This window comes from Euwallacea similis, chromosome 23 (genome assembly GCF_039881205.1).
Source record: "Euwallacea similis isolate ESF13 chromosome 23, ESF131.1, whole genome shotgun sequence".
In the NCBI taxonomy this organism is placed as follows: Eukaryota; Metazoa; Arthropoda; class Insecta; order Coleoptera; family Curculionidae; genus Euwallacea; species Euwallacea similis.
The window spans coordinates 983,629-999,856 of record NC_089631.1 but is presented as its reverse complement, the minus strand read 5'-3'; the positions used below and the strand labels follow the sequence as shown (position 1 = coordinate 999,856).

General features: G+C 38.2%; 1 protein-coding gene and 1 pseudogene across 1 annotated transcript in view; one reads left to right on the top strand and one right to left on the bottom strand.

Moving 5' to 3' along the window:
* The window catches only part of p130CAS (Serine_rich_CAS and FAT-like_CAS_C domain-containing protein p130CAS), a 32,100-nt gene extending 15,964 nt beyond the window's left edge, over positions 1-16,136 (bottom strand). The window contains exons 1-3 of the mRNA XM_066401763.1: positions 15,745-16,136; positions 8,373-8,516; positions 2,231-2,389 (exon numbers count right to left, since the gene is read on the bottom strand). Of these exons, the coding sequence (XP_066257860.1) occupies positions 2,231-2,389; positions 8,373-8,516; positions 15,745-15,780 (339 nt within the window). The 5' untranslated portion in view covers positions 15,781-16,136. The remainder of the gene's footprint in view (positions 1-2,230; positions 2,390-8,372; positions 8,517-15,744) is intronic.
* Positions 376-5,486, top strand: LOC136416549 (26S proteasome non-ATPase regulatory subunit 6-like; annotated as a pseudogene).
* Positions 16,137-16,228: the final 92 nt, after the last annotated feature.

The following is a 16,228-nucleotide window of genomic DNA, read 5'->3' as shown; positions in this document are numbered from 1 at the left end:
TTTGCGAGGACCGTTTACTGCATGAGGTGGTACCGCGTATACACACAGTGGTTCGTTATCGACAACAGAAATGTTGCTGGCGCCAGACGTTCATTATTAAATGACATTAAACCTTTCAACACTATTTTAGTCTTGTACTGATTGTATATAAATAAGCATTAGCTACGTGTGCTGTAGAAGTTAGATAAAAGCTCTGGGGTTTCCTCTCAAAGGTACCTAAACTTTAGTAAAATAGATAGTCGAGCCATTTCAAAGAAGTGCGATATGGGAGTCGTGTAGAGCGTTTCAAGAAAGCGCAACATCTATCAGTTTTTATTTTTTAGATGGGTCATCTTGTATTCTACTCTAAAATGTTTATCAACCTTCACATTTCAAATGAAACACCCTGTAGGTTACTTCAACCAAACAAAAACAAGTCGCAGCAAACTAATGATCATAACAGATTCCTCCCTTGATACCGAGACGTAAACCGAGAGTGTACGCGGACCAAAACAAGACCAAAACTATCGGCCACATGATACGAGGGATCATTAAACTAAAAGCCTATTTGCATAACACACACACTTTGTCGGGTTCATGAGGATATTATTTCCACTTATTTGATGTTCATCAACCTTGAACTGCACCCATACCATACACGGGATACCAACACACATTGCTGACACATGCAAACCAGGTAGTGGGTACTCGTTCACAGGTCATTGCGGGTTCAAGGTATGTACGATTTTATTATTCTAGATAATGAAAAAAAAATTGAAACAAATGTCATGTAAATTAAATCAAATCGTAGTTCGCTATCGGATAAATCCTGAGGAAAAAGTGCATATGGAGAAATAATCGGGTAAGCCTGGTCGTCATGCAGATTTAGTACTTGTTGATTTACTGATATGTCTGATTAATATATACTAATTCAGCACCTACTGATAAAATATCTGTTCCTTCGTCACGACCTGCCACAAAAATCTAGTAGGTGCTCATTTTAAAACGTTATGCATTACTTTTGATTACTATTAGGGAGAATTCGATGCAATTTGGGCAGTCTCTATACGAATTTGTACAGTGCATACAAATGCAGTAGCGCAGGCTTAAAAGGTGGGGCTTTGGATGCAACTGTATTGATCCGGAAGGATCCCACCTCATCCCCGACACCCCCGAATTTACACATATATCAGTTTTAGGTTTAAAAAAAAACAACAAAAATTTAAAATTTCATAATAATAAGCTATAGAACACAACAAGCACACTTGTGGCTGCAGACAACTTACATGCCGATGTTCGCTCAGCCACCGCTTCTCACTTCGCACTAATTAGTCAGTTGAACCCTTCCGATAATCGTGTGAAACATAACTTTATAGGAATGTCCGAATGGAGTGGAAAAACAACATAATTTGATCAAAAATTAGTGGAAACAGGTGTCACGTATCCAGCCGCTCACGACGCTGGGATGGAAATGGAAAACGGCTCTGGAAACCGGGGAGCAAGGTCACAACTGATGTTCCAGCTACACCCCTCGCCCCTCGATGAGGCGGCGCCGCCCCTTGTGTGCCGGTGGCGGCTTGATGGATGACACTGAAAGCTTTGGCCGGGGCGGCTTTGCACGTGGCAGAAACTAAGACGTAAATCCGGATATGAATGATTGATTCAAGTAGTCGGAAACAAAAGGTTTTTTCTGTGGATAAATAATGGAAACGTCTTAGTGCAGAAATGTTACGATGAGAAGGGTTAATTCATATTTCAAAGACAAGTAAGGGAGACGGATGAATGATTTCTCTTTGTCCTCGGACGAAACTACGCAGTTTCAGTTACGTGCCTAAGGAAATAAAAAATACTATACGGAAATTTGCCGTAATCGTTAACCAATGGGTAGCGTCTGTGTTCATTTACGAACGTCGGTAGAAGTGCCAAAAATGGCATTCGTGTGACGTTTATTGTTTCCATGACCCACCTCATAATGCAACCAGTTAATAAATATTCATGAACCCTGGGCAATGTACTGAAAAATTCAATTGAAAATATCTCAAGAATGGTTACAAGTTTATTCCAGCATACCTTTTTCACGTAGAAGAGTTCAGAGTACCAAAATTAAAATTCAAATATCTCAATAACGAGGAGGGGTGAGACTAAGTTGCTTGTTCCTCTAGAGTAGAAAAATCTACCGACACAGATAGGGTTTTTGATTTGAAAAAATCTAGTTCTGTACTATTCAAATAATCGATGCGATTCCTCTTACCTGGTTAGGATGAGACTGCCAACTAATTCTCTTTCCTTGCCTTTGAAGGTAGCTGATTTCTGAAGGTTGTTCAAAAAACTGTGGGGAAGATACTCTCGATTGATTAGTGTTATCAAATACACCCGGAATCAACCTCAGACGGTTTGCTGGACATATCCCCTGAAATACAAAAATAATTTGTTAGTTGCGTGATCAATAAGTAAATGTTTGCAAATGAAAGAAACATGTTAGATTTAGCTATTACATTTATCTCCTATTGTTACTACTTCTTACAAGACAAATCGCTCGTGAGTGTATGTTGAAATAAAACTATCTGTCTATAAACGTTTAAACGCAGAAATAACTTATGAATTAATAGGTATGGCAAGGTAATTTCCTTCATGCTTCTCGCAGACCGCTACTAAAAATGGAAAAGCCAAGTTTATTATACCGTATACAGCACTTATTTCTATTTATATCCTCAGCACTATTTCGAGAATGATGCAAAAGTTTTCTATTGCAAAGCAGTACATTTTTTGTTGTATTAACCTCAATGAACCCGTCAACCCTCTATCATCTTTCGAAGATCTCATTTAATTCATGACTCTTCTAATTCATCAATAATGCAACTACAAGAAGTCAATTCCGCAAGTGACGAAGCAATATTCTACGATGCCATTTTCAGGGACCCTGATCTTGATCGCCTACTCAACATAACGGAAAATACACTGAAGAACCCCGATTTGGCCATTGCACAACTGAAATTTCAGCTGAGTCTTCTGAGAATACGATTGACGAGTTGAAGGCGCAGAAATTACTTTGATTTATCACCGAAAACAATATGCCGCCTTATTATGAGCTCGTCTGCGGAGATTTGGAGTGAAGAGTTGATAAATCACTACTGCAGGTATATTCTAGTAGATAATCGACCGATTTTAAGAATGCAATAGCTTTAACTGGGTTAAGTACTTACATATTGAAATGAAGCAACACAATCACTCGAAATCAAACTTCAAGAGAATCTCAAATTTGCTTGTTTAAACAAAACTCGCTGTAATACAAATTTTATCCTTGTAAACTCTAATTTGCCACCACTGTCTATAATTCTAAGCTGTTGTTGGCTGATGCCTGCCACAAGCCATCCTTTTCTGGTGCGTACTCTTCAACAAAAACAGAAGATCTGACATGTGTGTCAACTACATCCATAGCTTGCTTCACGTAACGAACAAGATAGATATATGAGGGAATAAGAGACGCTGAGTGCACTTTGGTGATATTGACACAGTGGTAGAAAATGAGAATTTAACAGTACAAGCGTGCAATTTTTCTCATACAAATTCGTGTTTACGTAGGGGGCTTGAAACTTAGAGCTACGGATTTATATTTTTATGTCCCCATCACCAATTTGATCTTTCTTACTAAGAAACCAATTTTCCAAAGTAAAAAACCAGGTAATTAGCAGAAAATGAAAGATGGAAATTCGAGAGCTTTAGAAGCTTTCGAAGCGGAAATTGAATATGGCTGCCACAATTTGGGAGTGATGGATATGAAAGAGACTTATTTGAATAAAGCCAATTTCTTTAAAAAAGAATGGAGGCAAGCATGAGGACCTTAGTCCAGGCTTATGACAATACAATGGGTTTAGATTGCAAGTTGGACAACACCTTCCACTGCATAAAGACCTGTCTTTCATCGATTTAGAACTAATTGAAGACAAATTGAGTAACACGATGGTTTGATAGAGGAAGGTGCTGACTGGCATTACAGGAACTGCTACAAGATTTATAAAGATAATAACGCAGAGTATGGTGAGATGCAATGGACGGAGGTCACGTAAACGTTTAAGTTTAAGACAGTAAGAAATGCGTAACCAATTTAGCGGAACAATTGCGTGTTTCATGATGATGTTTCTGTTTTATGGCTTTTTGCAAGGAACACCAGATATCACGAATCACGGTAGAGTTCGAAGAAAAAAATTGATTTTTATATGTACGTTTTACGCTTATATCAGCTGATTGTGCACAGTTACTATTCAATAAATAAAAACATAATATAATGATAATAAAGATAGTTATTTAATTATTATTACGCAGATCTCTAATGTTATCCCAGAGACTCCTGCGCCGCATTTAAATGAAGAACAAAAACTTCGATGGAATGTATGTACAATATAATCAGTATAATAAAAAAAAAACAATTCAGGTATTATTTTGATTATCCGTTAATAAAATGTATTTTATTGCAATTAGAGAACAATGCTTTTTGAAATGAGTTCATCTTATCTCGCAATTATGATATTCACTCAGTTTGTTGAACTAAGATCCTCAGGCTGACAGTGTTCAATTTTCGTGAGATATATCACATAGTCCTGTTTTCGATTTATTTACAATGATGATTTATCACTTTACGAATACGAGAATCCCATTTTTTGTATCACCGTTATAAATCGTTACAAAACTGGATCAACCCAAAGCCACGTATTCAGTAAAATGTGAATTGTTTCTCTACCAATTTCATACGTATTCGGTCACGTAATACCCCAAAAAATCAACGAATGGCTGCAAAACATTTATTCTGCAAAAAGCAGCGTCAGCCCAAATTTATGGTGCTCGGATTTAACGACCCTGCTTCGCAATCTCCAATTTGGTTCTCTTGCACCAATCCCTCCATTTTTCTGCAGGTCTGTACTCTGTGGCCATAACAAACTTCTCCACTGCCTGCGGCATATTCCGAAGCTCAATTGCAATCTTCGTCTGCACCGAACTTATCAACCTCGACATGGTCATGAAAAACGCAATTTTAACAGCAATTCATAATTTCCAGAGAAGATAGTCATTGGAGATCCGGAGACCCCCCTGGTCCTGCACCGCAACTGTTCAGTAAAGCAATTTATTTTATTCTTTTACGGTTGCGAATCCAAAGAGTACTTTTTGCGTTGGCTAACTTAGAAAGAGACATTAAGCAGGACATGCTGCTGCATGCATCGATCCTACGTGAGAGAGATGGAGATCAAAGCGTATGATCAGCTGCTATCCACTTATATTTCCTTGAACCTCTCGGATATGGCAAAGCAATTCGGCGTGACCGAGGAATACATCGAAAATGACATCAGCAAGTTTATCGCAGGTCGCAGGCTTAATTACAAAATCGACAAAGTCAGCGAAAAGATAATTAACATCCCAATTGATCGAAGACCGAGATGCTCGAGAAAGTGGTCAAAACCGGCGATCTGTTTTTGAGTCGGGTTCATAAACTCAGCAGGGTCATCAGCATGTAGATTAAACGGTCTGGATGTATTGTTTTTATTTATTAAATGTTTTACACCATCGAGTGATGAAAGGCCCTTTTCCTGAGAGTAATCCACGTACGACAGGTACTCGATAAGAAAGTTCCCCGCCTCATTATTGTTTTAGAGATGCGCCAAAATTGAGAAATTTATTTTTTTTACCTCTGACCAAAACTGCGCTCAGAGCAGTTCTTTGAAGCTTAATATAGGAATTTTCCTATACACCCTGTATATTTAATTATTCTTATTAGTAATAACCTGTGACTATACATTGGTAATACCGTATTGGGCCAAGGTCTCACCTTATGCAAAACCGCAAGATTACCGTAAATCGGTGACCTGGTATACAAAGATGGATCGTCTTTTGCGGTATTAAAAATATCTTTGGCGCCAATGCAGGATTAGGTTTAATTCATTTAACCAGCCGCTCAATTAATGTAAAGAAATATCTCGCATTTTTGGTTATTTCGCTCAGTGAATGCTCTAGAGCGTTAAAAGTAATAATGCGTAGAGCGTGGGGATCTCGTAAACGGAAAGAGAGACAGGAATTGGTTAAATCAAACGAAAATTTAGAGACTCAATCAGTATTATTCAAAATACAAAAGACGCATCGGGACATTTTCTTAGAGGCCGAAATATTCAATGCCAACTTTTGTTCAAGTTCTTCAAAGTTTGCCATCAAGGCGACTAAAAAACAAGATCATTTAAAATAATGTATGGACTGCTATAGACATCGTTGTCTTGGACCTCTTGCATAACAAATTAAAGAAAAATCATTATTGATAATGTATATTTACTTACGTAACAATTTATTACTTTATAACAGATATAGTTTAAATGACATTGGTAAATATCACATTAAGCTCCGTGGAATCAACTGTATATAAATGAAACTAGGTCAAGTTGAAAGTGATAAAAATTATAGTGGTTATGTAGAAAAAAGGTCCGATTTTCCGTTAATTACAAATTCACCCAGGAAATCTTGAACTTGAAAAGATCTTTCACGGATTCTACGAAATTTGCTTATAAGGAGCCATCAGTGGCACATCCAGGAGGCTTTTCTATAACATTCACAGTTTCATCTTTCTACCATGCTCTTATAATATTCGTGAAATTTGATTTTTCGTCGATGTCTTCAGAAGTACTCGGAAATCTTCCAATCTTAAAGCATAAATGAGCATTAAATAGCACATATTTTAATTTTCTATCTCTTTAGTTTTAAAAGATCCTCCGTATATTCCCCCAAATGTGTAGCCTCCGTATTCCAGGAAACTCAGCACCAGAATTTGTTTGTAATTAATTCATAAAAATTGCTTAAAGACTATTAATAATATGAGTTTTAGAATTTTTGCCTTATCCGAATTGAAAGCAAATAAAACCCCAACTAAGGTGTGTTTTAAATGCTTGCCACTGACACATGTTATCTCACAGGGTGATTCAAAATTACATTACGTATTTACCAAATACTTTAAATCAGCAATTACAAAATTTCTCATAATAGAAATTACAAATAATTCGATTCAAGTCAAACTCCCGCAGGAAAATTGTATCGATAAGTGCTGCGAGATTAAATGGATCCGGCTTGAAACTAATATGCACCACAAATTTAATCTTATTTGACCTGAACTAACCTTTCTTTTACAGAAATAACAGAAAAATGCATTTACACATCCCAGGTCGTGGTTGGTCTGATATAGATTGACGACGGTATGTGGGACTGACTGGTAATTTTGTGCAAAACCCACCAAATAAAACCCTTATTCTCTATTCGCCTTGAGTCCCCCACCCGGGACCTCATGAAGGCATTATTTCAGGAAGGAGGGGTGGCCTTGTCCTCAACTTTCTTCGAAATACGTTTATGGTCTCTACTTGATATCGCAGTCTCTCTTCCTTTTTCTTTTTTCCATCTCTTTCACCTTTATTGTGTCTCTCAGCATTGTCATCATCAACTTGAATTAACCACAAACTCATTTGTTGTTCTGCCGACCGGGCTATATGGGATTCATCCCTGATGACGTCTACTCACTAAAACCTCCTCTCTCCCTGCCATGGTTCCGCCTGGGACAGGCCGTTTGGCATTATTTCAGAGGGTGGCAGCTTTACATCTTCTTTCGTGGAATGCATTTACTCTCCCTCGTGTAAAAATCCATTTATCTTTTTTTCACCCTTTCTCGTCTCCGCTCTTCATCTACCTGGCTTTTTATTCCTTTTGGCATTCTCACTATGACTGGTCAGCGTTTTTCGTCCCTTATCCTGATCTCCATTAGGTTATGTTTGGTTAGTCGGATATTGCATACCGACTCCGCCTGTTTTCTCTTCATTGCGAACCCGGGACACGCAAATGTTGTGTGCTCCGGACTGTCCATTCGGTTGCAATTCCAGCACAGATTATCATCGGCCTTCACATTATCATTTTCTTCACCATGAACTGATATCAACTAACCGCATCCAAATCTCCCGTTTTGCCAATTTTCCTCTTTAACTGTCTTTATCTAAACCTCAAAATTCTAAACCATCATCAAGACCATCATCAAAACCAGAACGAAAAAGCAGTTTACGTCACGATCTCTTTACACGCAACTGCCCGCCCTGAAATTGCTCTTCACTTTTTCGGCTCAGTTTGATAAATATATAGACAGCCTGTCCGTCATAAAGTAATTCCGCCTTTGTATTAACCCAATTCGAGTATCAATTAGTCTCGGAGAAAGCGTGAAAAAATTTATTGAGGAACCAGAAGGAGAAATGATACGGTACCGGTGTGCGCGATGTGTATTTAACCCCTGAAGTAATCTGGTAAAAACAGAAACCAGATGAACCCCAATAGGGCACTTTTTTCTTAAGGAAATTGTTTCTGTCCCTTGAAAAAAGTCTACTTACTTGTCTCCCCCTTAGAGAGCACAACCACCACCCTTCAATGTTAGCCGTGTTTTGCTCGAGAACAACCAAAGTGTCCCCCTTTTGAAATGCCAACTCGTCTGGAGTGTCCGGGGCGTTGTCGTAGAGGGCTTTGGCAACGCAGTGCTGAAAGTTAAAGGAGTTATCAAAAAACCTGAACAAAGAAGTGACACTAGTCTTTCTAACAGAAACTGCCTTGTGGGCCCCATTCGATATTACGAAATAACAAAATATGGCTCGGAAATATGATCAACATCTGGGTTAACGCAATGTGGAAAGGATGCATGTATGCAGTAATAAATCTTTAATCGACATATGGCGCGGAATGACGTTGGAATGAAAAAGTTGCCGTATTCTTGGTGCATTCATTCACGTCATAACACTGAATAAAAACGGCATTATAGTTATTATTATTGCTGTAAATATATCGCTTTATTACTAAGTTTATAGGAGTTTTTATTCAATTTATATCGAGGGACTTCTCGCTTTGGAGCTATAAATAATAACCCCATTAAAGGCAGTTTTGCATGAAATTTGTTGGTGTTAATGCCCCATTCAAGATTAAATTTTCTATTCTTCCACTAAACAAAATACTAGACAGCATTGTGCCACCGAAAATCCATTCAGGCTATTCAGAAGTTTAATTCCCTCCCTTTTTACGGTTTATTACCGCCGTTCTTCTACCCACATATGAAATAGGGTTTTACCAACCCTTTTTGTGAAAATCTTGGTAAAAGAGTGGCAGTGGCACTCTTGAAATAAATAATGTGGCCTGTGTTTTGTAGGCGCAATAGGAAGTTGTGGCGGCAATTAATTGGTCTGCGTTGAAGTCAATAAATCCATATTTTGTGACTCGTTTGGGGCTTTGATTGGTAACTGACTACTCCAATTTTTATTTTAAAATCGTAAAACGTTTAAAGTTTAGAAAAAAAATCCTCTTTAATGTAAACCTACCCAGATGCGACTTTATCGTACTTAATGCAGTTTTCATGACTTTTAAAGCTGCAGAAAAGGGGCTATCATGACGACACTTCATGCGAATTTTACTAAATGTTACTCAAACTTCCCTCAAACCTTAAATGTTCAGCTGACGCAATTCGTTAATGTCTAAAAACAGGAACTGCGTCGATGATGTTACTTAGATGCGAATTTTTCTAATATGTGACACGTAACAACGTTTTTTATTGGTAAATCTAGTGCAGAACTCATGCATTGTCATGATATTTTGTGTACGTTAAAGGACAGAGAGCTTCACATCCTCCATACACTGGAGACGCCTCTGCATTTAATGTATACTGTGTTGTGTGATATTTCATCCAAAATTATTTTTGACTGTTCTGAACTTAAAGAGCAGCAATATTCCGTCATTATTTCCACATTATCTGTTCTAGATTATAGACCCCCATTAAAAAGCCTTTAAAACGAGAAAGTGTATTTTTAGTCTTGCTGGCTTCAGCCCCAAAATTTGCCGCTGTCTAAATCTGATGACCGCTTCAAACTCGACAATGTCCATTACACCTCCACTTCTAACACAATCGATTTCTACCTTATCTCCAATCTAACTAACTCTTTGAAATAAGTTTACAGTTCCGGTGGCTTTAATTTAATTATCGCAATCTTTGATCTGCGAAAGAGGAGCGGCCCATTCTTCCGTACTCTAACGCCTTTATACTTAATACGTAATTTCTACTTTCCATTACAATAATAGGTGTAAAAATGCACGTTGGACATATCATGCGAAGGGAAAGGCTAATGGAGAAATTATTAATGATGTATTATCACGGGAATAAGATATATTGGCGTGTTAAATGCTATAAATTATATCGGAACACGTCGAAGACAGTTATCGACTTGATGATAGCGGTCGTATTTACATATATATACAGGGTGTGCGTCTCTGGGGCTCAACCACGGAGGTCTCGGTAACCATCAAGGTTATCGAAGATAAGGAGAATACTTCTGAGAATCATCGGAATTTTTCAATTTTCAAACATTCCTGAACTCCAAATCACGCAACTTGGCTCCAGTTTAATCGATGTCGTGTCTTATATAGCTACTGAGACTCCGATAGGTGAGCTCCAGAAAAGGATGTGGAATTGAGTGGTGTGCGATAAGGTAGAGTATTTCAAGGAGGTTCTAAGGACGCTGCAGCTTAAGGAGCCATAAAAGACGCAGGGAGACTCAAACTCTAACTTGCACGACTAGAAGGGAGAACTGGTACTTCCCAGATCTCTGAATCGCTCCTCAGATGAACTTTTGAAGTCTCAACTGGTAAATCAGTTTCTCTCGCTCTCTTCCGCCTCTCCGCCCCAATTTAACCGACCTCGTCACCCTGTACATCCTTTGCGTCTTAGGCAGCTACACTGTGCGTGTGGGAAAGAAAACATGTGTTAAGGGTTTCTGCCTGTTTGGAAAGAAAACATCGTTAAAGCCCCCGATGGTATCAATGGCTTAGTAAGTTACAGAATATGATTAAAATATCTGGTTTCTACCACACCCAAGGCAAACAGCTTTCGGGGGCAGATCAAAGGTTAAACAACATTTGAACAAAAACTGGCACATAACTGTTGGTGCGTTTAATTAACATAGTGGGGTTTTAACGCAAATTGCCATAAATAAACACAGCGTTTGTCTCGCAACCAGATTATTCAAAATGATGCCGATGATGCATCTCCATTCTTGGAAGCGGTCGGGCAGATATACCATGTTAATGTTGACTTTTGTTGTCGGGACCGGATCCGGATGCAAATGCGTGTTAAGCAAACAAATATGAGCTTTATCTGTGGACACGTTTGTCTCTGGCCCTCGAAGCCAACAATGTAACGTCGGAATTTTGCAGAAGTGCAGCTGCAAATGTGCTTACAACCGGGGAAACTCCAGTGGGCATTATTCATTGCAATTTTATGAGGCGGATAGTTTACAAAGTGCCGTGTTTACAGTTAAAGTCAGTTTTGCCCGAAATGCCGACACGTGTCAGTTAAAGCTATCCGATTATGAAGGGGGCTTAAGCCAGGCGTGAACTTCAAAGGCGACGCTTGCGCCCCAAGGGCTGGCCAACTAGGAAAAGTTGCTGGCAACAGCGCCAAATGTTGATAACAAAAGAGATAATTCGATTAATTTTTACGTCACTTCGCGAAATTCCAGAACAAACCAGAACCATGTTGGAGTTTAGATTTTCCACTTCATGTGCAGTTCACAAGACAATTTAATTTTTGGGTTAAAGGGGACAAGACTGGTATTTAGAGCAGCTGCAGAATGGTCTTGGCTGCACCCTCTCGACAAATTATTTTGCCCACGTGTCTTTTATTATGGTAAGCGATAAAAGATTAGGTACGTGCTAGAAAAGCCTGTTTTAGTTGTTGCCAGTTATGGGGTTTCCAGAATGAGAATGGAAAATGTTTACAATGAAATTATTTTCATGTTCTAATGTATTACCAGTAAGAAAGAGTAAGCACGAGAGGGGTAGGGAGGGGTAAGGAAGGTGGTGGTACGAAGAGGGGTCGAGAAGGGAGGAGAGCTCAAAAGGAGACTCAAGCCGTACCTCGAGGTGTTTTAGTCTTATTAAAGCGAATTTGATTGAAGAAGGAGCAATTTACGAAGATAGCTTTGAACTTCTTTATACTGGGTACCCAAAAACTACGAACACATGAAATAGTATCAAGAGTAAACTACCTTTATTTCTCATTTTGGAGCAAAATGGTAAATAAAAAACAAATTTCAAATCCTATCCAAAGTTTACATACAAAATTCCACTATTCCAAAATAATTTATAAATAATTAAAAATAAATGTTATGTACCCCGATGCAGGGAGATAGGTTTGGTCAACAAAAACGCGTTGGTTCTACTAGTCACTACTATAATCAATTATTCTGGTCGAGATTCTATTCGGAAGTAGTTGTTTTTACCCTAAAGCTGTATTTATGTATATATCTAATCAAATAGAAGGGTGATTACAAAACTAATTACTATGCAATGTCTATTGGAAAAACCCCGGACCTTGGCTTAATTACTTTATCTGTGGGGCCAAGGTTAAGTTAGTATTATTGGTTGGGTCAAAGGCCGAGTTAGTACAGAACAAATACAATTCTTCGTGAGAAATACAAATAAGCTCGAATGTCAGTTAATTTATCCTAATTCATAAGATAAGTACATTACATAAAAGTTAGTAGATATTACTTATTCAAATACACCTCCCCCGTATTCAACTAATTTTTCAAATTTAATATTATGACATTTGTTGTCCTGCTTATTGTGAATACGTGAAATGAGGTGAAAAAGGTAAAATTAGAAATTGTTTGAATTTTAAAAGAAAAATAAAACTTGGAATACTTAGTTAAAATTTTGTATTTAAACTTTGGATAGGATTTGAAATCTGTTTTTTATTTACAATTTTGCTCCAAAATGAGAAATAAAGGTAGATTATTCTCGATAGTATTTCATGTGTTCATAGTTTTTGGGTACCCTGTATAAAAAAGTTCAAAGTTATCTTCTTAAACTGTATTTTTTTAAGCAACAGAGACTTTTATCAAGAATGACTTTTTGTCGAAAAACGAGATTTTTTGTCCATTTGTCCTTTTGGGCCCTCTATCTGTGGACATACTGTATATCAATCAATTGTTTGAATTTTTCTTTTAGAAGCTCATCATTTTTATATCATTTTATAAAAAGCAATTAGACGTTTCAATAAGATAAATGCGGGAGGGGGGGGGGGGGGTGTATTTTAAAATCTATCTGAGCTAATTGAGAATTTACTTGAATAACTACAAGAGCAACGGGGCTCTAAATATCTTTAGAACTTGATGTTCATTCACTCCTCGATTCCTCAAAATAACCGAGAGATTCCTTCAATTTTTTTATAGGTTCGTGGGAATTTGAGAGTAATTTGCCTAAATAAACACCCGAAATTCAGGAAAAATGAGTGTTAATCTACTTAGCACCTTAAAGAGTTCCAAAAAGTTGCATTTAGTTTACTTAATCATGGGAATCAAGTCTTGTAAAAATATCTGGATAAATGACATAAGTAAAGGCTCTAACTATACGTTTCTACAAATTATCCATCAGGATGGGATAATTTACAAGTTTCCCCACAATTTCCCTCAATTTCTTATGCGTACGACAATGACGAAAAAGTCCTTGTCATAAACTAAACTCACTCCAATGGGGCCGCCACCTTTTTTACTTTCAAGGTGTACCTCAGCATTGCTCTGTGATTAAAAACTGCGGTGCAGCAAAACCTCTATACCAAAACAATAATTCAACTTTCACTCTCTCAAACAGATAAATCGCTGATATTAATTGACAACACTTTAAGTCCGCGACCACACAACCACATGGTAAATTTCCACGACCACATGTGGCACTTGTCCAATCTCTTCTATCCCCCTGAGGACCTTATAGGGCAAGCCCATAAAAGACAAGTCGCCGGCAAAGTCAAAGGGTCGATCGTTAATGGATGGTGTGTATTGTTGCGGCTGGTGTTGAGTTACATAAATTTCATGCCACGACCATAGTGCACTTATGCGTGTGTTACCATATTTGGTGTTTCAGTGTTTTTCGTTGCCGTCCGTCGGTTTTGAGCAAAGGAGGTGTGCAGGAATCGTTTATATCATTACTGCCATCGAAGGAGACATTAATATAGACATGCATGCATATTTATCAAAGGAATAAATTTATTGCGGGGTCTATTTAGTGCGGAACGATGATGTCATTTGTTGCAGTTTGTCTCAGGTATTGTAGTGTGAAAATGAAAAATTCACGTAAATGTACTGAGCAAACACGTAAAAACTCTTATCTCCCTGCATGAATAGTTAATGAGCCAGTAATACAAGTCGTATTAGAAAATCTATCGATCAGGACAGGGTCATTAAACGTGAGCCTGATCTAAATAGAGATAGCAGCGGTGTGAACCGACTCGAGAACGATTAACCAAAAGAAATAAGGAAAAAACGAGGATACTCCATGCATCTCACCTTTGTTCGATCGCAAGGCCACTCTAGCAGATCGAACCTAATAATTCTGATTTTATCGGAATCAAATGCAAATTTGTTGTAGTATCTAAATGAAATTTAATGTTTCTGCTAGCAAGTATAGGGATTTCTATTTTCCATATAAGAGGTGAGAAAGAGGGAAAGAAAGAGATCCAGAGACTTCGGAAGCACCGGTCTTCCCTCCTTGTTGCGCAAGTTGGAACTTGAGTTTTCCTGCGTCCTTTATAGGTCCCCAAGCTGCAGAGTCCTTAGATCCCCTTTGGGGCGTTCTGCCTTATCACATTATTTCGTCATCTCCGCATACAGGGTGTCCGTTTCTCGACCTTAGCCATGGAGATCTGGGTAACCATGAGAGATGCGCGGTCGGATGAATTAGGGCAAAGTTGCGCAGTTTGCAGTTCAGGAATGTGCAATTTTAAAATTTGAAAGATTCCAATTAGTTTAAGAGATAATTGGAAAAACGTTTTTGTTTTCTCCTCAGCTTACTTAGCAAGATAATTCAAAATTATTGCGATTTCACACTTTGCCTTTTGCACAGTGCCGCGATGTCACATTTGTAATCGGACTTTTCAATTTGCGATAATCATCGTCAGCTTAGCTTTTCTTATGAGTGCCATCTTGGATTTTCGCATTTTTGAATTCAGTATTTTTCCACAGCACAAGCTCGTAAAAATAATATGTAGTAATTCCTTGAATGGTGGTGCAAATCGATTATTTGCTTTCAGGGAAAACTATCGTGGCTAAGTACTATTCATAGAATTTTAGGCAATTTGATGTTAATGCGGACACGTTAAGTGGAATACAACAAAAAAACCACATCCACTTCACAATATTATCACCTGTTATGGGTAGATATCTAATCTTGTACAAATATAAATATAATCAAGTAATGTTTCCTATAACATTCAGGGCACCAATGAACGTCAATGAATCCTTAGTGTTAAATAATTAAAATTGATTAGCGATGGATAAAGAAACTTGCCTTGCAACCATCAGACAAGGATAACAGGTTAAACAATTCATAGATAAAGTCTAATCATGTAACACAATAACCAAAATTTGCAAATTATGCAGCGTCCGTTGATCACGAATACTGTTCGCCATTTAAAAAAAATTCCATGAGCAAAAAATTGATTTTATTTTTGATCATTTTTCAATAAACAGAGTCATTAATGATCCTCAGATGCTTCTTCAGCGGCCGCGAAGATGATCGCATGCACCGAGATGATGCGATCGCCTCCGCCCGTGCATCCTCCAAATCATCAAATCAATAAAGCTCCATCGGCATTAATGCCACTTTCATTAAATTAGCCCCAAATGGCAAATCTGCTTCAGCAGCGCAAACTTATCGATTGTATGCTCTTACCTGTGCTGAGGGTGGAACGTCAGGGGGTTGAGGCATGGCCGATTGTGAACCCAAACCGAAACAATATAAATATCGACGGTAAGGAGACTAATCAAAGGGGTAGTAAACACATGATGACACAAACAAAAAGAAAATAAAAGAAAATACGCACTCTTAGCACATTTGCACCCTGCGCACAGCGCGACTTATAGCGAACTGAACTAGCAACGTGATCGCATCATATAGAGTGATTCATTTCGCCTTCTTCAGTGGAAGCGATATGATCGACCAGCTCGGTGAAGCGAGGCGAGCATGGGTGGGAGATGGGCATGAATAATTTGGACGGATGGTTTGTTACAGCATCCGCAGCAAACGGCTTTGGTCCAGCAAGGGCCTGTCGCAAAATCCCGAGTAATTAATTTTTTAATTGCCATGTATGACGTGTGAGAATATTTATGAGGGGGCTGCGCAAAATTCTCGCTTCAAATCTCTACAAAAACTGCCT